The sequence below is a fragment of the Phodopus roborovskii genome, unplaced genomic scaffold, assembly GCF_943737965.1.
Source record: "Phodopus roborovskii unplaced genomic scaffold, PHOROB, whole genome shotgun sequence".
Lineage (NCBI taxonomy): Eukaryota > Metazoa > Chordata > Mammalia > Rodentia > Cricetidae > Phodopus > Phodopus roborovskii.
Window position 1 is genome coordinate 202116 of NW_026125970.1, and position 26150 is coordinate 228265.

Sequence of the window (26150 nt, forward strand, 5' to 3'; positions counted from 1 at the left end):
AAGTGACATTTCATTATTCATTCATTATACATTGAAATTTGTATGCCTCCATTAAAAATAGAATGCCATTATCCTGTCAATTCTCTGCTGAAATAACAAAATCATTAAGCAAATGTCAAGACACAAATAAGCAAGGGAGACATTTGAGCTCACTGGCAGGAAAAAATTGGGTGGTATGAGTAAAAGCAAGAATATCAGTGGTTAAGAGCACTGGCTGCTCATCTAGAGGACTGAGATTTGATTCACAGCACCTGTATGGTGGCTCGTCTGTAACTGTGATTCTAGATGATCAAACTCCTTCTTCTGGCCTCCATTGGTACTATACACATACATGCACAGACAATAAAAATTTTAAAATCTCTTTTGTATCTGTGTTAAGATATAAGATGTAAGTAGAAACTTCAATTATCTTTCAAATGAGCCAAATGTCCCAAAGCCCCCAACTTAAGTATATATCATTAGAAAGTAAGATGATTTTAACTCTAGTAAGACAATTGTCTTAACTTATTGAGTGGTGATTAATAATGGTGGAGGTTAATGTGAGGAAAGAAGGCATTACATTCTACCACAGCATCATTCATAATAAACTGTACTCAGTGTGAAACATGGAACACATTGTTCAATACTATTATTTTATATCACTGTAATGATGACGTGAAGTACCATTCATTGTTTCAGTCTGGAGGAGAAACTGTATCATTCAGATGGAGTTATAGACCTGATATCAGTGCCCTGCCACATAATGAGGTACCCCAGGGTGGTTCAGCACTCATGGATGCTTGGGAAGAATATCAACTCACAGTCTGCACTATAAGGTGGTTCCTAAAAATTTGTGTTTTAATCAATTCTCCATTTGACTCTCAAACATGTTTAATGTTGAGATCGTTTATATATTGTATTAGTTGCTTTTCTGTTCTGTAATAAAAGACTATGACCATGGCAACTTAGAGAAGAAAAACTTTATTTTGGCATACACTTCTAGAGGGTTAGAGTTCATAATGGCAGGACAGAGGCAGCTTGCCGGATGGTAGGTAGAGCAGGATGCTGAGCTCTCACATCCTTCATGGTTCTTTTTAAATGTGTATAGGTGTTTTGCCTGCATATATGTTGGTGTACCACATGTGTACCTGGTGCCCATGAAGGCCAAGAGAGGGCATCAGATACCCTAGAACTGGAGTTACAGATGGTTGTAAGCCACCATGTAGGTGCTGGGAATTGAACAGCCAGTGCTCTTAACAACTGATCAATCTCTTTAGCTTTTAAGAGCTCATATCTTGAACTGCAAGAGAGAAGCAGAGAGAGCAAACTACAAATAAAGCCGGCCCCCATTGACATAATTGCTCTATCAAGGCCACACCTCCTACACAGTCCCTAAACAATGCCACAAACTGGAAACCAAATATTCAAATACACAAGATATTTCTCATATAGAGGCAAATATACACACATTTCTCTTCTGGAAATGGTATTTAATTATCACACTAGTGCCAATAGAAAGAAAGGTGAGTTCTCAAGAAATCATCTTTTCAGTTCTGCTCAATCTTTACATACAGTACACACCCTTCAGAAATTGCAATCTAAAAATGAGTTTCTGCCATAGGCTTGGAAGTAGTACATTAAAAAGCAGCACAAACAAAATTAACAATTTGACCTAAATTTTAAAGAAATGTCTTGCTTCCTACCTTGTTGTTTTGTAGATAATATAACAGGTAAATAACACGTAAAACATTATTAAGAACTAACTAAATTACTTTGTGTCTTTCTACTTCCCTTGAAAAGAATGAGAGTGTTGGTCAATGTTTAGATTCATTCCCATCAATATTTCAAATTTTCTCTTCATGGCTTATCTTGCTCCCGAAGTGGTTCGATGGCAGACAGGAGTTGCTGAAATGTGGGGCGTTTTTCTGGAAGCTAAATAAAAGAAACCCCCAATGTGTTAGATGATGAAAGTCATAATTCAAAAGGACACTATAGAGGTTGGGTCTGTGACACAGTTGGTAAGGTACTTGCCTAGAATTTAGAACAGCCTGGCTTCAGTTCTCCATACCACATTAACTAGGTGTGGTGGCACACATGTGTAAACTGAGGACTTAGGAGGCAGAAAGATCAAATGTTCAAAGTCTTCCTCAGCTATACAGCAAGTTTGAGGCCAGCCTGGTCTACATGAGGCCCTGACTCAAAAATTAAAATGCACGACAATGTAGGGCTAAGGGATAAAGCAGTGGGTAAAAGCACTTGCCCTGCAAGCTCCTATCTTTAGAACCCACATAAAAGCCAGATGTGTGATCCCATACCTTCTATGGTCAAATGCGAGGTGGAGACAGGAGAATGCCTAGAAAGTCACAAGTCAACTAGCTTGATATATACAACAGAAAACAAGAGATTCTGTATCAAGCGAGGTGGAGGGCAAGGACTGACACAAGATACAAACTCACTATGGCACCAGTATTGCTACACTCACAAATACAAGCACACTGCATGCACACACACATACACACACACACACACACACACACACACGCACACGCACACACTATAAGACATGCATACTTCAGTGCTAATATGAATGATATTCTGTTTCATTTGAGAAAAGATTCCATGGAGTAGCCCCATCTGGCCTGGAACTTGCTTTGTAGACTAGACTGATCTCAAACTCATAGAGATTTGCTCTGCCTCTGCATCTTTATTGCTAGGATCCAAGGCATGTGTACCATGCTCACTGAGAGTGACTTTCAAAATGGGGAAACCATAGACCTTTCTACTGAGATTTGGTATAAGGCAAGGGTTCTTTCTATACTCACAACTCTTACTAATCAAATCACCCAGAAAGGAAAATTCAGCTCAAAGAATTAGAAAAGGAAAGCTATCTTTATTTGCATAGGACATAATTATAAGCTGGAGAATCTCCCTGAACAATAAAGGAGTTTTCTAGGTGGGCAAGGTAAAAAAATTTAACAAATGAAATCAAATAGCCAATAACAACCAGTCAGAAAATATGATGGATGGGAAGACATCATTTATAATAGCAATGATGCCAAAATCAAGTCCTTAAAAATGAACCCCCCAAATAAAGAAACAGTTAAAAAGATACACATGTAGATTGGAACATATGCTAAGAAAAAAGTCTCGTTTGTCTTACAGTAGAACATGTTAGTGTCATGGAGGTGTAGAATGTCTCCAGTTAAAATAAAAAGGAAATACAGTCTTAAAGATGCGAATGGGTTTGTTTTAAGCTACATGACTTTATTTCAGAGATTCTGACTTTGAAAAATGGCTAGGAAGCTGTAAAGAACAAATAACCTTATGGGTTCTAGCCTCCATAATGCTACAACATCACATAATACTTTACTTGTTGTACAACATCAACATCATATAATTAAAATAGTGTGGTGCTGGCATAGAAAGACCAGACCACAGAACAGGAAGTTCCCAAATAAATCAATATTTTTCTTCATGGAAATATAGAATAGTATTACTGTAGCCTCTCAGTGCCATTAAGGTGGCTCCTTGACTCTTGGTGGTCTTTTAGCAAACAGTGCTTCCTACAACTGTATAAACATCATAAAAACTGTGTGTTTAGACTATAGTTCATACTAGATATGAGAAGCACAATAAAATAAAAGTATTTTTAAAGTTTCATTTTCGTACTGCTCAACAATTTTCAATGACTTCACAATGCATGTAAACCTAGACTCTCTCCTCTCCTTCCTCCCTCTTCTCCTCCTCTTCCTCATCTTCCGAGTATAGAACCTCGGCCAGACTTAATCTTTCAAATTTATTTTCAGTCGTTCAAGAACAGCTCTAGATGAGAACAGCATGCCTGCTGCACGCCGCCTGCTTCCACACCAACAGCTCTGGCTGTTCTCATTTGGACATGCTTTGGCTCCACCTCTACCCACAAACCAAGGGAATTATGAAGACAATTCCTGATTTGGCTCAGACACCAATGCATTCAGGAAGCTGCTCTCTTTCCTCTGAACTCCGTGCTCCTTTCTATCTTTTTAATTTGGATACATAATTACAAACTGGTTGATGTTTTCGGCATGCTCACCCACACCCACACAGTGTGTATATGTGTGAGAAGATTGTGGGTTCAGTGAAGGAAATAGTGGAACCTCAGACTTCACAGCACCAACTAGTTGTTTAAATACCAAAGATGGGATGGGATTTCCTTCATTTTAGGCCCACATCTACTTCAAGTTATTTGGTGTTTTAGGAATTGGAAGGTGGGGTAGGGGGATTAAGAAGGAGGAGGAGGAACAGCCTTTCATTTGATGTATATACATATGTTTCTGTGATGCATTTTTTTGAGTTGAGATTTTATAGTTTTGGTAATAATGACGCTTCAACCCTACACAAAGAACTGTAGGCAATTGAGGAAAGCTGGGAGCGGGAGAGGTGGCCTTCCCCAGGGAAGAGCACTCCAATTAGTTAGCCAGTGTCAAACAGTCAGCTCCTAAAACATACATAAGGTAACATTACATGGCTGAATGGTTTATATTTAGAACTCTATGTTATCTGCACATATATGCATGTAATAATAATAAATAAAAGATGAGGCCATGAATTTGAAGGAGAGCAGGGAGGGGTATATGGGAAGATTTTGAGTGAAGGAAAGGCAAGGGAGGAATGTAAATATATTATAATCTCAAAAATAAAAGAAGATAGCTGGGCAGTGGTGGTGTACACCTTAATCCCAGCACTATGTGAGGCAGATTCCTGAATTCAAGGACACCCTGGTCTACAGGGTGAGTGTTAGAACAGCCCAAGGCTACAAAGAGAAACTTTGTCTAGAAAAGCCAAACCAAGCCAAACCAAACAACCAACTCACCAACCAACCAACCAACCAACCAATCACGTGTTAAAACAAAAAGAGTGAGGACACTGGCACCAGCCAGCCTGCCTTTTTAATAACTGCGTGAGATAAGTCGATTAACCTCCCTGGGATCCTATTTATTCACTTATCAGTTTTAGTGCTGATAATATTACCTGCCACTTAAGGTGTTTTCTGATGAGTTAAGATTTATAAAGTTCTTACAACAATGGTGTAAGTTCTTCAGCAAACTGTTTTTGTTTTTTGTTTTTTACATTACAAACAAAGATGATCCAGGACCATTCTCAGTTTCTCTGTAGCAGATACTTTCCCTCATCCCCGATGAGTATTCCACCCCACCCCTAACACCCTCTGCCATTCCAGCCTGCTTAGGGTATACTTGCCTCGTGCCAGCAGCTGTACATGATCTGGTAGATGGTGTCTGATGCTAGCTGGGGCCGGTAGAGTCTGTGGCCCTGGGAGACCTTCACAACCACTTCGGAGTTATCATATAAGTCATAAGGCTGCTTCCCCAGACTAAACACCTCCCACATCAGGATCCCTGTGGTGCATCCAGTGGCAGCCCCAGCAGACAGAAGAGAAAGAAAGCCAGTGTCAGAAGGCCCAGGGCTTGTGGAAGGAACTTCACATCACAGAACCAGAAGGCCATGAACCAGAGCAAGGGGTTTCTGGGAACCAAGGCCTAGGGAAAGGGGGATGGTATGGAAGGTAGGCTTTGGTTATCACTTCTACAGTCTAGGTGTTCGGGTGTTCCATGGCCATGTTAGAAACCCAGAGAATGGCAAAAGCAGTGGAAGCTGCTTGGGGCCAAGGTTTATGGGATGCTTTGGAAAAGCACTTGGGGTCTCATACAGCCCTCCCAGCAACAGCAAACTGGGTGGTAAGCCACTACCCAACACTTTTGAGTAATGAGGTCCTTGCCTTTTCTTTCTTTCTGCTTTTGCAGTTGTGCACAATTTCATTGCATACCTGAGCTAACTTTTGGTAGAAATATAGAGATAAAACAATGGATGCTTATTCCAGTCTGTTGTTGCTGCTGGTCTCTAACCATCTTTCATGAGTCAGGTACCATTTGGGAATCTGATAAAAGCCACAGGCTATTGCCTTGGGATCATGAACTCTTGGCCCATTTATCCATTTTCAGAATGTTCATAGCCCTCCAGCTCATAGAAGACATTACTGACTTCAAGATAAGACACCAAGTTTGGGTGTTGATGATCAAGATGATCAAGAGATTGACTTTTGGGATCATTCAGGTGTGAACTTTGGAAGCCAAGCTTTCCCACTTGCTGGCCAGGTCAATTCCTTAACACTTCTTGGCCTCAGCAATCCCAACCAACAGTACCTTCTAGAGTTGCCATGGGGATTATGTAGGATATGACACAGAGTGCTTTTAAAAGAGTGCCAGGGTATTTAAAATGCCACCTAAATGGTGCCATTCTCTCCAAGGGCAAAGATGCTATATCAGTGGTTCTCAACCTTCCTAACTCTGTGACACTTTTATACATTTCCCTGTGTTGTGGTGACCTCCAACCATAAAATTATTTTCTTTGCTACTTCATAACTGTAATTTTGCTACTGTTATGAACCATAATGTAAATACCTGATATGCATGATATCTGATATGTGACCCTGGTGAAAGGGTCATTCGACCCCAAGGGGTTGCAACCCACAGGTTGAGAATGACTGCTTTAAACACTCATCCAGGTTCAAAACCCTGAACAACTCACATATACAGAAAGAAGATAATTGTTGTCAAACCCCAAACCTTCACTTGTAAGCTACAGATTTTATGTAATATATAATAAAGCAGTCTTCCACATTGTGTTGTCTCTTCCTTTAAACACATATTCTAAACCAGTCCTACAAAAGAGCCAGACTCCCTCGCAACCCTTTTAGCAAGGCTACTTACTATCCCAAGGTTGGTAGCACGATATAAAATAACTGGGGGAAGGAGGGGCTTCTTTAAGAGGGGCTTTCAGAGGCCCTGATTAATTTTGAATATCCATAGCGGGAGTAAATTATTTAAGAATAGATTTACTGTCTGTCAGCAGCCAGAAAACAACTGTAACTAGGTTGTTTTATGAGGTAGATAATCAGGTTGGGTAATGCTGTCTCTGGTTCAAAAAAAGCTATAACTATTGAATGACAGGACAGATTTCAAGAATAATATTCAGCAGGCATATCAGTTGATGCATAGATATGAAACTAGTTTGGACAAAAAGAGCCAAACTTAACATAAAAAAACACTATCTGTGTGACTTTGCCTTTCTGTGTGCCCATCTGATTGGGTATCTTTATACTTTTCAAAAGGGACTATTTATTTTCAATATTCATTTGGAACAGAAAAATAAACTGCTAACTAAAATTTTCTTCTCCCAAGTTGTCTAGCATGTGTTAAACGGTAAATCAAATTGCACTCAAGGACTAAAAGACGCATGAAATGGTTCTTGTTTAATACATTTTGTTGCTTGATAATAATTTGATTTACTTATCCTGGACCCATCATTTAATTGTTGAAAACAGTCATGATTCTATCAACACTTTTTTTTAAACCCCAAACTCTGACAATTGACAGAATCACAACTTAAGAATTTTTTTTCACCTCTGCTGAATTTGGCTTCTCTTCTTTTGGTTTTTACAGTGCAGGGTATCAAGGGCCTTGATCACTGGAGGCAAATGCTTCGCCTCTGAGCTATACTGACAACTCAACTACTCAACCTTTTATTTTTGAGATAGGTCTTGTTAAGTTTCTCAGCCTGGCCTAGAACTCATGATCCTCCAGCCTCAGCACTGGAGGTCCAAAATTACAGTTGTGCCTTGTCATGTAGCTTGAGATAGTAAATTTTAATCTGAAGAGTTTAATAGTGGTTATCAAACTTCTATAAAACATACAATGGTAAGTATCTTAGACTGTGAGTCAAATGTGTCATTTGCTACTCCGTTGTAGCACAGAAGCAGCCACAGGCAACATAGAAAAAGTGGCATGCCTGTGGCCAATAAAACTTTATTTACAGAAACAGGGCACCTAGTTTGATCCAGGATGGTTCTTTCCAAAATCCTGATCTAAAATGCTAATTAGCAAGAGGAGGAGATGATTTGAAACAAGGTGTTTGCTGTGGTTTGGAGGCTTGGTCTCCTTGCCTTTGGGAGGTGTGGAAAGCTTAATAGGCCTTACAGTCATGAAGAGAGTGCTCTGACAGGGAGAGTGAGACTGTGACATCTCCCCTAGTCTCCTTCTTCTCTTCCTTTTGGTCACAGGGGGTGGGGGGGAGCTTTGCTCCTGCCACATCCTATGCTCTGTCCTGGTCCACCTCACCACAGACACTAAGGTCAGATTGCAAACTGAAACCTTCAACACAGTGAACCAAAATAAATGATTTCTTTTTCTAAGTTGATTCTGCCAGCGATTACTTACAGTATTGGAAAGAGAGCTTCCACAAAGCCAAAGAAAGCACACAGTCAAGTCTGCTGTTCACATTAGGGGGTGCTCAAAAGCTCTGCCCACTATGAAAGGACCCATTAGAACAGTTAACATAGTTAACACTCATGCCTGTATACAGTGGTTTATATTTAAGTCCTTCAACCTTTGTGGGTTCAGATAAACTGAGATTTAAATGTTAACGATCCCTTCATGAAACTTTTTGAGGCTAGAAGAGGTGTGCACACATGTAATCCTAGATTTTGAGAGGCTAGGGAGGTAGGGGGATCATGAGTTTGAGACCAGCCTGGGTTACATAGCAAAACCTTGTTTAAAAACAAAACAAAAACCTTTGGAAAGTTTCATTGGAAAAGCCCCTAAATCCTTTGATTCTTCAAGTAGATGCTAACATGATGTAAACTATGAAAGTGCATAAGCCTTCCTAACCCAGAACCCACGGAAGGAAATTGGCTTCGTCAACCACTTGCTTGTATCACACCATGTGTGTAATTTTGTAAAGATTCAGGGTTCTTTTTCAAATGAATGTTGCTGTTCTTGAGGTTTCCTGTTGTGGAAGCTGACTTATGTAATGGGGCCCAGTGCCTTGTAGTTACTTCCTTACCGAATGCCCATACGTCTGACTTGCTGCTGTATTTGAAGTAGTGAAACACCTCTGGGGCCGACCACTTGACTGGAAACTTGGTTCCTACTGAACTGACATACTGGTCATCAAGAACATATCTGTAGGGAAGATATCACCACAGACATTAAGACAAATTAGGAAGACCTCTACTGGCCATTGTTGCCTCCATGGCCCACTATCAACCAGGCTGGTGAAGGACATATAGTGTCCACAGTCAGCTGAAAACTTCAGTTTTCTAGCGAATTTCTTTTCTATTCTCCCTGCCTCTCAATTCCTGAGACCAAGGTCTCATGAATTCCTGATCTTCTGCCTCTACCTCCCAAATGCTAGAATTGTAGATGAATGCCATTAAATCTGATACTTTGATTTCTTTTCAGTGTGACATATTAGCTTTTAGTGAATGTAAGCATTTAGGAAATGTAACTTTTAACATAGCAGAACTTAGGTGCGAAATGTTTGGTAACTAGCAAGCCCCACAAAAATGTGAATTCTACCCCAATGATACCTGGTAATTCTATTACTCAAGATAGATACATTTTTTTCCTTATACTTTCTGATTATATCTTTTCTCTATTTGTAATTTGAACATAACTGGGTTTCTGTTGTTTCAGCATCAAGTTGGGAGGATTTCCCCTAATGGGTACATTTTCTCCTCCAGCATCATGTTTGGTGACTGAACAGTATCTATGGAGTAATAAATTTATTGAATTGTATCATAAATTCTAATGGAGTAATAAATTTATTCAATTGTATCAACTGTTCTAAATTTTCTATCATAAATAATGATGACACTATTTGATGAACAAATCAAAAACAACAAAAAAAGAAATTTAAAAATGTTCACTAAACCTATGCTTTATTAAGATTATAAAGTGGAAATAACTTCAGTGTACTCATATTGATGAATATGTAAGTTATATTTTATATAAAAATATTATGTAAAATACATAGAATACTATGCAACCATTGAATATGATATAGTTCTATATTTCACCAAATAGAAATATGTTCATAGGCTGGGAGATAGTAGTGCATGCCTTTAATTGCAACACTCAGGAGACAGAGGCAGGTACATCTCAGATTCAAGGCCAGCCTGTTCTACATAGTGAGTTCCAGGACATCCAGGGCTATCAAGAGAAAGCCTATCTTGAAAACTCAGAAAAAAAATCTGTTCACAGTATATGGTTATGTGCAAAAGCATGTATGTTTGATATAATTCTATTTTTAGGGGAGCAAACAGTAAATGTATATATTTATGGGTATGAATGGCTACACTCAAAAATAAGGCCTGGATTGGAGAGATGGCTCAGCCATTAAGAGCATGTACTACTTTTCCAGAGGACTTGAGTTTGATTCCCAGAATCCATATCAGGTGCCTCACACTCCAACATAACTTCAACTCCAAGACGTTCCCACTCCTCTGGCATCTGTGGGCACATGTGTTCATGTTCAAATACTTACACAGACACACATACACATAATTAAGAATATCTTTTACAACAATTGCTTACTGCTTTTCTGTAATTAATATTAGAGAATACTATATATCTGCCAGGAGAATTACCACAAAATAAAACCAAAGTAGCTCACTTAGAGAAATTAGTATAGTCAAAATTTGTATGTGTGTGTGTGTTTGTGTATGGTGTATGTGTGCTCATAGGTGTAGAAGCCAGAGGTCAATGTCAATGTTGGATGTCTTTCTCAATCACTTCACAATTTCGTTTTTAAAAAATTATTTTATTTTTAACTGTGTATATGTTAAAGGGCTGTGTGTGTGTGTTCATGCAGTTGTCCAACAAGACCAGATAAGGATGCTGGATCTCTTGGAGCTAGAGTTACAAATAGTTGGGAGCTATGTGACATGGATGCTGGGACTCAAACTCCAGTCCTCTGAAAAAGCAGCATCTCTCCAGACTCTCCAACATATTCTTTGAAATAGAGTCTCTTACTGAATCTGGAGCCTGCTGATTGGCTAACCTGGCTGGCCCTTCTATCTTTGCCCACAGTTGCTGACGTTTTGTGCACACTATAGGGCCTGGATTTGATGTGGGTGCTGGGACCAAACTCATGCTTGTGCAGTGAGTACCCTACCAGTTGAGTTGGCCACCCAGCTTGAAATCCGATTCTTGACTACAACTGATGAGAATGCTGCACCCCACAATGTGTTAGAGGTCATTGACACTAGAGTTGGGAACATCAGAAAGAAAAGCTGCTTGGGGATTACTGGCTTACCTTGTCATTCCAAAGTCTGAGACTTTCACAGAGAGATCACTATCCACCAAACAGTTCCGAGCAGCCTTGGGAGGGAAAGCAAACTCTTCAAGAAGTAAAAGCAACCAAGAATCTCCCGTTATCAGACTCAGACATTTCCTTCTCCTTGGTTCCATACTCAGCAAAATTCAACACAGCCTATCACAACCCCAATTGCTCTAAAGTGTTTTTTTCCCTTATAATTTCCAATTTTTCAAAATGAAAATGTGCTTGCATTAGTCTGTTTACCCAAGCATCTGAAATAATTGGAAATAATCTTGAACACAGAATTTCAGCTTAGCAAGGAAAGAGCCAAAGTGCTTTTCACTAGGTCCTGTGTATTCACAGATGCTTAGGAGTTGTGTATGCTATACCCAGGACTTATGGGATGCATTGGCCTGGTGTGTGCAGTGTGCTTGTTATTCAGCACAAGCAAATCCCTGAAGTTAAGGCCAGTGAATACCAAAGAGTACTCCGAACTCATACCACAACCCAAACACACACATTCCTTCCCATGTAGTTTTTCTTTGTAATTTTAGTATTCTGTCAATTGACTGCATTAGCATTAAGCTCCTGTCAGATTAAAGGTCAACTTCAGTTTAATGGTTTTGAGAAACACAAAAGTGGCCCAAGTCGTCCCATCTGTTCTTACACTACAGCACAGGTAGCTATGATTCATTTTACTCTGACCTTTCTGAGTTTCAAATGTTTTAGTCTAAGACTGTGATCTATGAATTACAGAGCTATTACATGCTTGCACCAGTTACAAGTGTGCAAAAGAAAAAGTGAAGTGAACCTCTTTGTCAGCCCACTCAGCAGCCCTATGCCTGGAGGAGGGAACTGTGGGCTTTGTCCTCTCATTCAGCATTGACCTTCCAACGGCTTGCCTTACCAAATCCCGGTGTATGAACTGGTGGCTCTCCAGAAACGCCATGCCTTCACAAACATCATAGCACATTTCTAAGAGCTGTGAGGGTTCTAGTCCTTTCCCATTACTCTTCAGGTAATTAAGCAAGCAACCATTAGTTATATACTCAGTTACTATGTAGATGGGATATTTCTTCGAACACACGCCATAGAATTTAACCAGCTTGGGATGGCTGAGCTTCCTGAAAAAGAATTGATTTGAAAAGTTCATTTTTGAGATGGCTTGAGTAAGAGTGAACAGATTCTCATTCCTCTCACCTGAACAGAGAAAGAGACCCGGGAGCTTCAGATCTTGTTTTGGAACTAGGATACTATTTGGAAGAACATAAGGAAATAGTGCTCTTGCCTCAGGTCTGAGACTGGTGAATCTGGTAGCCATTCAGCAGTGCTCTCAGTCTGAACATGCTGTGTTTGCCTTTTCTCTGGAGAATTAGGGCAGTATCATATGGAGAAGAAGGATTATAATTTGCAGGGTGTACATAACATAAAAATGGCTGATGTTTGGGGAAGTGAGACTGCACACAATCTCTCTGTTTTATATCTTTTGTCTTCACTTCCTGTTTTGATTTTTAAAATGTGTGTGTGTGTGTGTGTGTGTGTGTGTGTGTGTGTGTGTGTGTGCGCGCGTGCACGCGCGCACACATGCACAAATACATGCATGTTTGTATATGGAAGCCAAAGGACAACCTCAGATGTCATCTTCAGACAGGTTACCAATCTCCTTTGAGCCAGGGACTTGGTTGTCCTAAAGCTTTCTAAGCAACTGACTGGCCAGTGAGCCCTGGAGGGGGGAGGGGCTTCTGTTTCCACTGCCCAAATTTGGATCAGTTTTACAGATTATTATAATACTCTGTAGTGGAAAGATTACCCTTTGTAATATTTTACCAGGAGATACCAGCTGCATCATGTACCCAAGAAAGTTTTTTTTTTTTTTTTTTTTTTTTGTTAAGAATTTTATGTTCCATAAAAGGCAGACGCCAAGGGGCTTTCTTTAGTTTTCTGTAACAATTTCATTACCAAAGACAGAACCAGCCACATAATTTGCAGGTTCCAGGAAATATGAGAATAAGAAAAAAATAATTGTTTACAACTTAATTTGAGCTACACGTGATAGCTCACACCTGTATTTCCCTGTACATAGGGACAGGATTCTGGGCCTTACTGTGATTTTAAGGCTACGTTGGGCTATGCAGTAACTTTTAGTCTACTCTGGGCTACAAAGTGAAACTGTTTCAAAAACATGAATCAAACAAGAGTATTATTTTGCAACAGTGAAAGCAGAACATTAAAGCCAAGTAGTGGCCTTGCTAATGTGAGGTGGTATGTCCAGGAAGACAGCCCTGGCTTACATTCATGTAGCATCTTTCCTTCTGAACAGTTCTTCAGTTATGGTGAAGTGAGTGTTGTAACTTCCTTGGGCACTGGAGTATTTGCCTATAAAGATGTCCCAGTAAATTGTTGAATAGTTCTTTCACTCTATGTGGATATGTAAGGCAAATAAACTCTTTCACCCCCAAGTGATTTTTGTTTATGGTCTTTGTCACAACAGAAGTTGTTTGGGATCTGCAAAGTTCAACTATTTTGTGTATGATGGAGGAGAGAGGCCAGTCTTGGCCGTCAATCCTCAGGACCCTTCTATCTTGTTTTTGAGACAGGGTGTTTTATTGCAACCTCAGATTCCTCAATTAGTCAAGGCTGGCTGGACAGTGAAATCCAGAGATCCACCTTCCTCCCCCTCCCCAGTTCTGGGATCACAAGCATGTATCACTGTGCACAGCTTTTTTTACATAGGCTCAAAGAAATGAACTCATGTTGCAAGGCCAGTACATTATTGACTGAGTCATCTGACCAAGACCTTGATGTGACACTTCTTGATCTTCCCTGATTAGTTTTCTAAAAGAGTGACCAGCCATGCTGTTTTACCTGGGTTGTAAGTGTTTCTAAAGATGAAGGACTTGCCCACTCTAGGACTCCTGGATACCTGAATCTGTTTCTTCAAGGGTGAACTACATAGTTGTTTGTGGGAGATATAAAAGGAATTTAGATATACTGAGTGCTATATCTACATGTAACTACTAAGACTCTTTGTAGCATAGGACAATGTTAGGAGCTGGATGCAAAGGCACAGAGGCTAGAAGCTGTTTTCTCAATATAGTCAGAAATATTCGGACCCCAAACATGGTCTTTCAAGGTGTTATGTAGGCCCACTTGCCAAATTAGGGGCATAGCAAAGATTATATTTAACTGTTTGTTGGGCAAAATTATAACTCTTAAATATTTATATTTACAGCATAGGCAAGGCTTTGCAAATGTTAGGGACAGGGACTGCTAATGTTGATGTTGTCCTGTGGGGATTCAACATTGCCACTCCTGAGGAGAGACTTACATCATGGTCTGGGCCTCCTGAAAGAATTCATCTTCTGACATGGCACCCTCCTTGATCATCTTTACCGCCACATCATACTGCCCCTTCCACTTGCCCAGCTGGACCACTCCAAACTGGCCACTTCCCAGCTCCTTCAACAAGGCAATCTCTTCTCGTTTCAGCTCCCAAATTCCTAATGAAGGAGGCAAACACTTTAGAAGTCTTGTCATCAACTTCCAAAGCGATTTCTTCTGCAATGAGCTTTTTGTATCCACAAAAAATGAAACCCAATAGGATATCATTTGGAGTTAATAACTTAAAAAAAATCCTTAGTGAACTGATATCATGACCACATCACGGGAAAATGGTATTCTCAAAGCAGCTGCAATTCTTGACAACAAGGGTCAAAATGAAATATTTTTGCCAACTAGGGGTGTCTTGGAGAGAGTCAATGTCCAAAATGTGCTTAATGCTCTTAGGTCGGTAAATCATTGTTAGATTTTTTTCATATAAAACACATTAAACTGTGATCAAGATGGATGCTATGACCCTAAAAATACTGAGTTGAGAACTAGCTCCAAATAGGAGCTGCTTAAAAGAAAGGACAGATAAGAGATGCTGGATGTGAATGGCAATATCTGGTAAGAATAAACACTTGACAGTGTTGGTGAGACAGCTGGGGAGATTACAGAGTTAGGTGTGCATAGACTGTTTATAAAATAAATGAATGAAATAAATTAGACTCAATTTCTCCCTGGTCTCTGAGCAGAGACTTGTTTCCTGTCATCCATCATGTGTCAATAAGGTTTGAATCACATGTGTTTGAATGGGAAATTGAGTTTAAGAGCCCAAGGGTGTGTACATACCACTTCCCAGAGCCACAGACACCGGGACCTTGTTGGCCTTGGTTGATACTGGGTGGCGGAGCCGTGTGATCATGCCTACAATGGAATCAGCAGCATAATGTCACATTATCATCATATCATGTTACATAGAAGTACGTTCCATTCTCCCAATAAGTGGAAAATATGAGACTTGGGGTGTGGTGATGCAGAAAGACAGGCACTGCTGAGTATTTTCATCTAGTTCTCATATTCAGTGGTTTGATGTGACAAATTCACTTATTGCAAATCAAAATCTAAAAGAGCCAGTTACTTTGTGTGAAATTCTACAGGGATTAGTTGCTAGATGGCATATTTTACATAAACATTTTTTCTCATTCATATTTAACTGTCTTTCTCCAGTTCTACACTTACATATGCATATAAATAGCATAGAAATCTGACAAAAGTCCCAAATAGTAAACACATATTTACATATAAAACAATCAATCTTAAAATTTAATCTATTTCTAAATTATATTAAATGCTCAAGCCATTTTCATCAACATATAGTCATGGGAAAGTTGGGTTGAAAACATAATGCTGACAGTGTTTTGAAAGAAACTACACAAAAGCATAAATTATCATTGCTTTAAGCACAGAATGGTTTCCTGATTAGAACTATCGCACATGTGCTTTCCCTTCCTTCTTATTTAGGTATTTATTGTCTTTTTAGGAATGTTCGCCAAATGTTTTCAATACCATCCATTTAGCCACCAGGAATAAATATGAGCATGCATAGCATAAGTTTTTATTTTGCAATAGCATATATAGAAATATATGTATATTTGTACATATATAAAAATATACATAAATATGACTTCTGTGTAAGATAAATCATGATTATTTTTAAAGTACTTTGCATCTTATGATTTCTATTAGAAATGTAATATCTTTGTGATAAAATATTTTAATTAAAAATAAATTAGAAATCAACACCCTTTTTGAAGTATGTATGTGTGCAACTACTGCTGTAATAACCATTGTGTAACCATAAAATACAGTAACAAACTGAATAGTTAATGAAATGATATTTAGAAAACACAATGCTAAATCAACATTTTAATATCTTTTTTACACTCTGTGTATCCTTTAAAGTTCAATCGTTTATTTAGAGATAACATGTATGTAGAATAACTTTGCCCAAAGGTGCTATTGGTTAAGATAAACAATTGAAGAAATTTGAGCAAAAGAAAAATACAAACAAGAACCAAAAAGAACTGCAGTCAAGTGGTAGCAATGCTTAGATGCCAAGCCCATGGTTTTTCACTCACTGTTGGAAATTCACCAAGTCACTGCCTGTAACTGATACTGTTACAGACCTGGGAGATGCCTCAGTTAGTAAAGCACCTGCCTTTCAAATCTAAGGACCTGAGTTCAGATCCCTAGTATCCATGCAAAAATCTGGCACCATGGTGTACATCTTTAATTCTAGCACTGAGAAGGTAAAGAAAGACAGATGCCTAGAGATGGCTGGCCAGCCAGTCCAGTTAATCAGTGAGCTCCAGGTTCAGTGAGAGATCCTGCCTCAAAAAATAAAGTGAAGTGTAACCGAGGAAGGCACACAAAATCGACTTTGTCTTAGTCAATGTTCTAATGCTATGAAGAGTCACTATGACTAAGGTAGCTCTTATAAAAGAAAACATTTAATTGGTGGCTTGCTTGCTGTTTCAGAGGTTTAGTCCATTGGTATCATAGTGAGGAGCATGACAACATGCAAGCAGATACTGGTGCAATATTTCAGAGCTATATCCGGATCCATAGGCAGAGAGAGAGAACTGATGGGAGATGTCATTCTGTAAATATGTTTCTCGTTTTGATTAATGAATAAAGCACTGTTGGCCAATAGGAAAGGAAGATAGGCAGGATTAGGAGACAAGGAGGAGAGAGGAAGTAGTAGGGAGGAGATTCAAGATGGAAGTCTGAGAGAAGAATGCCGGGCCCTCTCTCCGGTAAAATGAGACCACGTGGAAATACTTAGATTAATAGAAATGGGTTAATAATTAAGACAGAGCTAGCCGATAAGAAACTAATAACTGGCCAACAGCTTTATATCTAATACAGAGTCTGTGTGTGCTATTTGGGGCTGGCATGGCGGTAGAACCAGTCCGGCAGGAAAAAAACCTACTCATAACAGAGAACCTAGGTCTGGCATGGGCTTTTGAAACCTTAAGGCCCACCGCCCTGTTATTCACTCCCTCCAGCCAGGCCACACGTACTCCAACAAGGCCACACCTCCTACTCCTTCTAATTCTTCCAAATACAACCATTCCCTGTGAATAAGCATTCAAATATATGAACCGGTGGGGAACCATTCTTATTCAAACCACCACATACTTCATGCTTTTACACACTTGTGTACATATGTACATACACATATACATGTAAACAACATATACCATAGCTGCTCACATAGGTACTATTACAGAAAATAAAGATACTCATTACTCAGGCAAAATTTTAAGAGAAAAACATTATCTCATGTTGTTGAACATGAAAAATTGTTACTGGTATGATTGTGCCCTTCTGCAAACCATTTGACAATTTCTAATTTTTAAATTTTCATAATGTTTGTCTTGGAAACTAGCAATAGAATCATTCAAGTAAGTGTACAGAGCTATGTGTGCAGTGCTGTGCAATACAATATCCACTAAAATATAAAAATATCACACATAATCCATTGCTAATCATCAGAGGGTTACTGCAAAATGTCATAAAATTCTACATAGCTGTTAAAGAGATCAACATAAGCCATGGATATTTGCATGGAAAGTCCTCAGGGTTAGTATCAAAAGCGAATTGAACAGTATGTGGATAATGATCTTATCTCTGTAGTGTATGCTTTTTATGAATATGCAATTCTTATATAATAAATATTAGTGTCAATATAAAACATCATTGACACCATCCTATACTGAGAGGTTACCCATCCAATGATGCACATTTCTCTCATATTTGAATCTTATAATCAACTTGCTTTTATGGGCAAGGAAAAACCTAGAAATAAAGTTTTATTAGAACAATTTTCCTTTTGGAGTTGGAGAGATGCTTCAGTGGTAAAGAGCACTGTACTGCTCTTCCAGGGGACCTGAGTTTGGTTCTGAGCACCCACATGAGGGTGGTTCACAACCCTCTGTAACTAATGTAACTAGGGAATCTGATGCAATCTTCTGGCCTCTGTGGGCACTGCATTCATATGCACAACACACACAAAATTAAAAATAGATGAAATCTAAAGAAAACATTTTGTTTTTCTTTTAAATCACTCAACTTATTCCACTTTATTCCTTTTAGTTTTATGGAGTATACTATGTTATATTTGAGGAGATATGAGCTACAAATCATAACAGACAGAGAATTGTAGCATTTCCCCCTCATCTCTTGGTATCATATTAATCAAGTATTAAGAGGATCAGTGGTATTCAAAAACATTGTCATTTATATCCAAGGGCCCATCATGGAAAACCTTAAATGAGTTACCTGCTGAATTGTGTTGGTGATAGTGAATGAGCTTTGGGATGGAATCAAAGCAGTAGTTTTCAGCCAGGTATAATTTATTTTCAGCATTAGTATGCACATGGTAATGTTTGACAGTTCCTTTTTTATCACTAGTAAGGAAGAAAGACAATGTTAGAATGCTTTAAACAATAAGATTTCGATGAAATAACTAGTGAATGATTATTTTGAATTTATTTGCTAATGTTGGAGTAGGAAGATAGGGGTAATCACTCAGACTTGACATCTGGTATTTCTCTGCAAGCATCCACCACAATCAGTAATGATGGAAGAGGGATACTCTTTGAACTCAGTGTGTCTGTTGCACATACACAGAATTCATGCTCAATAAAATTTCATTTTAGATGCTAGGAACATGGCTTAGCCAATAAAGGTACCTGTAGCCAACCAGGACAACTGGGTTCCATTCTACAGGGTAGAAAGAGAGAACTGATTTTCACAAATTTTCCTCAAACTTCAACACATGAGTACCCACCAGGACAGTTAAATAGTGATAATGATGATGATGGTGATAATAATAATAATAATAATTGGAAAATAATTTCTTGTACTGTTTTTTATATTTAGCAAATATAAAAGTAGAATCTACAGAATCTGTTTTTGATGGCTAAGAGCTTTCACATTCTTTAGGATCATGTGAGAATATAAACTGTCATTTAAGATAATAGGGAGAAAACTGTGGGCAAAGGTGATTAGGTTATATGTGGTGCATTCCCCCTAGTTCCTTTGAGAGTAGAACATGTGGGGGAGAAAAGCACAGGGATATACTTAAATTCCTCACCTAGGACTCCTCTTACCCAGCAGCAACAGTATTATTGTTACCATCAGTTTATCAGTTGTTTCTATTTCTATGTGCCAGACCATGCTATGATCCATTATTTACACTAGGAATACTTTCCACATAAAACATTTTCTTCTTTTCCTTCAGTTCTAGAATATTGGGATGAGTTCATTCATACCAATTCAGGCCAATCAAGAATAATATGCCTGCCTTACATTTTAAGAGTCCAGTTCTAACACTCAATTGCTACCTCCTCTGGTTTTTATAACGATTGGATGAGATTGTGGTGTGTGTGTGTGTAAACACACACACATAAACTATACTTGCCACACAAGAACAAATTTATCAGTTAATAAATTGCGCTTATTGTAATACAAACCATGTTTAAAAATGCAAGTTACAAATGGCTGATCTGCTTTTGGTGTCAGTATAAACCAATGACTTTTCATAAAAGAGTTTCCCTTTCCCAGTCCAAAAGGATGTATCTACAAAGACTACTGCATGTAAGGTATGGCTTGGGGAAAACTCTGGAAGAGGAGATGTGAAAGACTGTGAGAGCCAGAGGATAAGGGAGTTTGGTGTGAGATGGTATCTCCTAGGAAAGCCAGGAGCTACACCCATAAAGTCTCACAAACATTATTGTCCAAATGTGAGCAGAACAAGAATGACATCAGTGAACATGTCAAACTGGATGGGGAAAAGGCCTCATCCTACACAAAGAACTGTAGGCAACTGAGGAGAGCTGGGAGCAGGAGAGGTGGTCCTCCCCAGGGAAGAGCACAATGATTGGTTGTCCAGTGCCAAGATCAGCCCTGTAAACACACATACAAGTAGCATCATATGGACTCAACAGGTTCTGTTTATGAATATGTAAGTATATACATGTAATAACAATTGATGAAAAAAGAGGTCATGAATTTGAAGGAGATTAGGGACCAAGGGAGAAATGTAATTAAATTATTACCTCAAAGTTTTTTAAAAAGGTTATTGCTTTCATTTAACTTCTTATCTATTTGATAATTTTCTACTGGATCAGCTTCAAAAATGAATGTGGGGTGAGGAAGCTCAAAAAGGAAGACACCTGATATTACATTTGGCTCTATCCAGAGTGCCACAGCTGTTTGGACACTCAGTGAACAGACTGTTCTCTAGTTATTGGATTAGTTTCAGGCAGCGACCATGTGAAATCTAGTATTTGTGCTTATTATGGATTCTGGTTCTGGCAAATGCAGCATGGACATTCAAGATATATGCTTATTTCAAGTTGGAAGTAGGTATTCTGTAAAACAAATAAAGTACCTTCATCATCATCTAATTATTCCATATACATATGCATGCTCTGTGGGATAGAGCACACATCTACACAAGTCATTCAATCTAGCTATTAAGAAATATTCCTTACAAATGGTTTAAATCAATTAAGCATTGGTCTGACTCCCAGCCCCAAAACACTGAGGGTTCCACAGACATATTATAGATAAATATGGCTTAGTAATTTGTTCATTAGTGACCTTGCTTTGGATTGGTCACTTATTCAGTTTCACAGACTGGTCTTAACTTCCCTTTGAAGTCCAGTCTCCTTATCTGTAAAGAGGACAAATAAGAACAATATTCCTGTTTACTCTGGAGTGGCTTTACAAGGAATAAAAGAGGTACTAACCCACAGGAAAGTGATTTATAAAACTCTGGAAGGTGCATGCCTATAATTCTAGCCCTGGGGAGACAAAGGTCAGAGGCCCAAGAGTTGGAGGCTTCATAGTGAGGCTCTGTCTCAAGAAAACCACCTTCTGGAGGGAGCTTATGATGATGAACTTTGACAGATGACTCTCAAAAGCCTTACACACCTAAGTGTCAGGCATGCAATGCCATGAACAGTGACTGCTCTTTAACTGGGTGTCATTACATGTCAGAAAGTAGCCTAATCAAATACACTTATTAAATTATTTCATTCATAGAACATAAAAATCATTTTAAAATGTAAACCCATGTTTATTTACTAGCCCTGTTAAAACATTATGTAAAAGATATTGAAGTAGCTAGTAATCATAATCCCAGTCCTTGTGAGGTAATCCAAATTCATTGAACTATGGATACTAAGCTATATAAAATTGTACCACTTTAAGTTTTTTAGCTTACATTGGCCACTTTAAAGTCATTGTTAGGTTGGTGAATTTAAATACTGTGGCTTCCTGTTTGATCACACATAATCTTTGGACAACAACTACAGATGTGAATGTAGGAAGTAATTTTCATCATACCAATTGGTCACAGGACTAATTTGTAATAACCATTGCTGTTTTATTTAACAACATCTTGTTGCTTTGAATGCATTAAAGGTCATTATTATGAATCCCTTTCAAAGGAGGAAGTTCAGGCCCAGCATGGTTAAGAAACTTGCTCAACATAATAAAGGCCTGAACTGAGAAGAGAAGTTGACTTTGAACTAGAACTCTTACCTGCAAAGGGCAGCAGGCAGGTGGAAGCTACTCAGAATGCAGCTCCCTTGGTTCAATCCTATAGGAAAGGCTCACCGAGAACTGGGCAGTGGGGCACGCTTCTCAGCTCAGCAGGCAGGTTTATCTTTTATTTAAAAGTGCTAGCGCTATTTCCTATTGTTCTTTCTGCTCTGGCCTGACTCCAAGGGGCTCACACTGCTGTTTCAGTGTGTTGCATTCACAGCACTCCTTCGTCATCTGGAGTGACATGAGAGGGTCACTCAGAGCACAGGCTTTTGAAAGTAGAGTATAAGAAGGCAATGGCCAATGGCTAGATTCAACACAAAGACTTTGATCCAAAACTCCAGAGGGCAAGAGTGGTGTCACATTTCAAACCATGACTAAGTGGTCATTGTTTACCAAAAGTCATAAGAGGATAAAAGAAATAAATGTAAATTGTACTTACTTCACAGCTTTACTAAATAAGGACACTGTGTACATTCCTATCTGGCTGGAATTTCTAACCATAAATGCTCCTTCTTTTCCCTGAAAAGGAGAAATGATTTTCATTATTTTGAAATAATTTTTATGCAAGCAGTAAGGAAAAAATATTTTTAGATCCACTTTAAATGCCACCAAAGGGGCAGGTTACCCAACAGTTGGCACAGAAGGACTGTCCTAAAACTTAGCTTTCTTCCTTTTTTCACTCAATTCTCTCCCCCTCTTCCACCTTCCTTCCCACCCCTTCCTTCCTTCTTCCATTTTTCTTTTCTTGGTACTAGGGATGGAACCCACGGCCCTACCTTTGCTAAGCAAGTGCACTATCATTGAGTTTTATCCTCAGCAAATTTAGTATTGTTATAGACCCATCCTAGGTGAACTCTTCTTCTCTAGATAATTGGCAACTCTCTATCATTTTTGTTTTATTTTATACTTATGGAAGCTTAATGTTTCCCTGTTTGGAAAATAAAATTTAGGTGCATGCCCACACATTCCACTATAATCATATTCTGGAAATGTCTGAGAAATGAAGAATAAATACTTTGTTAAAGTTGTACCCTTTATTTGTCTTTTGAAAGGATTTATTCCAATTTTAACCAGTGTCATGTTCATAAAAAACATAATAAACTGGATATAACAACTTGCTAAGTTACTTATCATATTCTATTGAGCACATCTGAAAATTTAATTTGTGTATTTAGTGTTTTATTAGACTGAATTGTACCAAAGTACCAATTTCATAGCTCAAAAGAATGTACTGTAGGCAAGTTCATGCCACTCATTAGTAAAATCAAATAAATTAATTCCATATCACATCTGCTATGCTGTGGTTTTGGTGCTGACAAATGGTGAAAAACAGCTAAGGAAAATAATTACATTGATAATCCACATTAAGTCCTTGTTCTTGGGCTTAGGGTAGATAGCTCAGTAGTAGAGAGCATGTCTTTTGTTTTGAATGAGAATGGCCCCCATAGGCTCATATATTTGAATGATTTGTCCCCAGTTGGTGGAACTGTTTGGAAAGGATTAGGAGACATGGCCTTTTAGTGGGAGGTGTGTCACTGGGAGTGGGGGTGGGAGTTGAGGTTTCAAAAGTCCACACCTTTCTAGTTGGCCCTCTGTTTGTCTCGTGGTTGCTTTCTTAACATGTAAGCTCTCAGATACTGCTCCAGCATCATGCCTGCCTGCCTGTTGCCATGTTCTCCACCAAAATGGTCATGGATTAACCCTCTGAAACTAAAAGCAAAAACCCCAATAAACTCTTGGTCGTGTTAGTTGCCTTGAACATGGTGTCTCTTTACAGCAATAGGAAGCAACTAAGACAGCATGCCTAGCATAGCATATGGGTTCCATCTCCAGTCCTGAAAAATGGAACCCTCTTTCTTATTGGTGATGCTGTGATATCTCCTCCCACCTTGACTTTGGCATGGGTCATGTGACTTGCTGGATACAATGGGACACTAGTCAATGCTATTAAAGCAGAGAGTCCCTAAGTACTTCATGGCTGAGTTTATTTTCTTGGAAGGTTTTTTTATATTCTGTGAGAATGGCCCAAACCTGACACTTGCAAAGGCTACATAAGAAAGATCTGTGGCACCCCAGTTGACAGTCTCAGCCACCCACCGTCAGCCATCCTTCGGCAAAGCATTGAACTGGATCAGCTGTTGCACAGAATTGTGAGAAATCCAAAATCTTGTTTCAAGCCACTAAGTTTTGCTGTGGTTTATTTTTAAAGAAAAGGTTATTAAGTACATAACAAAGGGACGGCAAGCCATTCAGTAACTAGAATGCCACCTAGTTGAGGTGGTTTATTATCCAGCAATAGATACAGCAAAAGGAGACCCTAGTAACTCAAAGTGTGGACAGCCAATGCTATGGCGAGTTGAAACATTAGCTATAATGTTTCTCAGAGAAATACATTCACACTGGTCCCAGCCAGAAACAGATATTCTTGGGCTAAAGGTGTAGCCTAGTGGGTAGGAATGCAAAATTCACATACAGCCCCACACACACACACAGGAGGGTGTGAGGAAAAGACTATTTACCTGTTGTCTCAGTAACTGCTCAGATTGTGACCTGGAGATATTCCCAGCAAACCAGCTGCAAAAGAATTCTGCATTTGAGAATTGATAACTTTTCAATTATATAACTTGCCCCTCAACTTTTTAATCTGAAAAATCAGGTATTGGCCTATTATTGGACAGTATTACCTGAGGATATTTTCAAAACCCAGCTTCTTAGTCTCCATTGCCCCACTTCTGGGGCAATGCATCTCAAGTTGTGAATAGGCTTCTAAGTTAGCTTGCATTTCACTATTTTGAATGAGGACCAGAGATTATACCAATGACGATCCAATGGGAAAGTCAGGGTGGCTAAGGATAAACACTCTTGGTTTTTCCACCCCATCCCATTTTATTTTAATAACCCGATACAAGTACATTTTATATCAACTATTTTCAAAGTAAATGCTTTAATTTTTTTTCCTTCAGAGCTGGAAGAGATAAACATCTAAGATGATATCCAGACAAGAGGCAAAAATATGTGGGAAAGCCCATTAGAATTCCTTTTCCTTAAAATAAAAATAACCTTTGCTCCTTTAATGAGCCAAGAACATCATGTCTTACTTTGTATGTGAAGCTTAAATTGTGTCTCACATCAGGTTAGCTATGTCTGTGGCTCTCTGGTTTGGGCTAAAATGTCATATATGGGAATAAGTATTGTATAAGGTACATGGGACATGGGTTTGGGGAATCAGGAAGAACTGACTAGAACATACCACCTGAAGAGGAAAGAAGTACAGAAGAGTGAAGATAGACGTGAAGGCTTGTGGGAGAAAAGCGAGGCTGAGGGTGTCTTCCCAATGAATGGGAACTGGTATTTACATGGTATCTGTATTAGTGAAGGCAGGGATAACAGCAGCTGGACAGTTCAATAAAGTGGAAGGATTCGTAGACCAGACAGTTTGGAAATCGGAGTTCTAGAAAGAACTAGCTCATGTGTAGTTGACTTTGAACAAACCTCTTAGCTTTTTTGACCATAGACTATCCTGATTTTCTGGGAGAAACATGACAGACAAAAGCAAGGTGGAGAGGAAATGGTTTATTCTAGCTTTTGGGTTACAATCTATCATTGAGGGAAACCAATGCAGGAGTTCAGGCAGAAGCTTGGAGCAAAAACCAGTGGAGGAGAACTTCTTACTGGCTAGCTTCTGCTGGCTTGCTCAGCTAACTTTCTCATATGACTTAGGCCCACTTGCCTGACCCTCCATCTCAATTAGCAATTAAAGAAAATAGTGGCTGGAGGACAGTTTCTTAAATGAAGCTCTCTTCCCAGGTATGTCAAGTTGACAACCAAACAACCAAGATTAGCTATCATAGGGCTGATCTTGTGCAGCCTTTTTTTTTTAACTCTATGTGTCATATATTTAACACTTGAGGTGTTACTGATAGTTTTCTTTTTAACTCTCACTTCAGTGTAATAACAGCCAATCAAAAGACCATTTAGAAAACATGATATAAGACACAGCTTCCTAAAACATGGATCAAGACCCCCATGTAGTATTGAATAACTGAATTAGGGGGTCACAATAATGGTGA

At 38.9% G+C, this 26150-nt stretch overlaps 1 protein-coding gene across 1 annotated transcript in view; it reads right to left on the minus strand.

The window, feature by feature from the left end:
• Positions 1-834: 834 nt before the first annotated feature.
• Positions 835-26150, minus strand: part of Bmx (BMX non-receptor tyrosine kinase) — a 58785-nt gene continuing 33469 nt past the window's right edge. Inside the window, exons 11-20 of the mRNA XM_051179210.1 lie at positions 24600-24654; positions 22520-22599; positions 18802-18929; positions 15307-15381; positions 14462-14633; positions 12041-12257; positions 11131-11195; positions 8878-8996; positions 5218-5375; positions 835-1911 (exon numbers count right to left, since the gene is read on the minus strand). Coding sequence (XP_051035167.1) covers positions 1837-1911; positions 5218-5375; positions 8878-8996; positions 11131-11195; positions 12041-12257; positions 14462-14633; positions 15307-15381; positions 18802-18929; positions 22520-22599; positions 24600-24654 — 1144 coding nt within the window. The 3' untranslated portion in view covers positions 835-1836. The remainder of the gene's footprint in view (positions 1912-5217; positions 5376-8877; positions 8997-11130; positions 11196-12040; positions 12258-14461; positions 14634-15306; positions 15382-18801; positions 18930-22519; positions 22600-24599; positions 24655-26150) is intronic.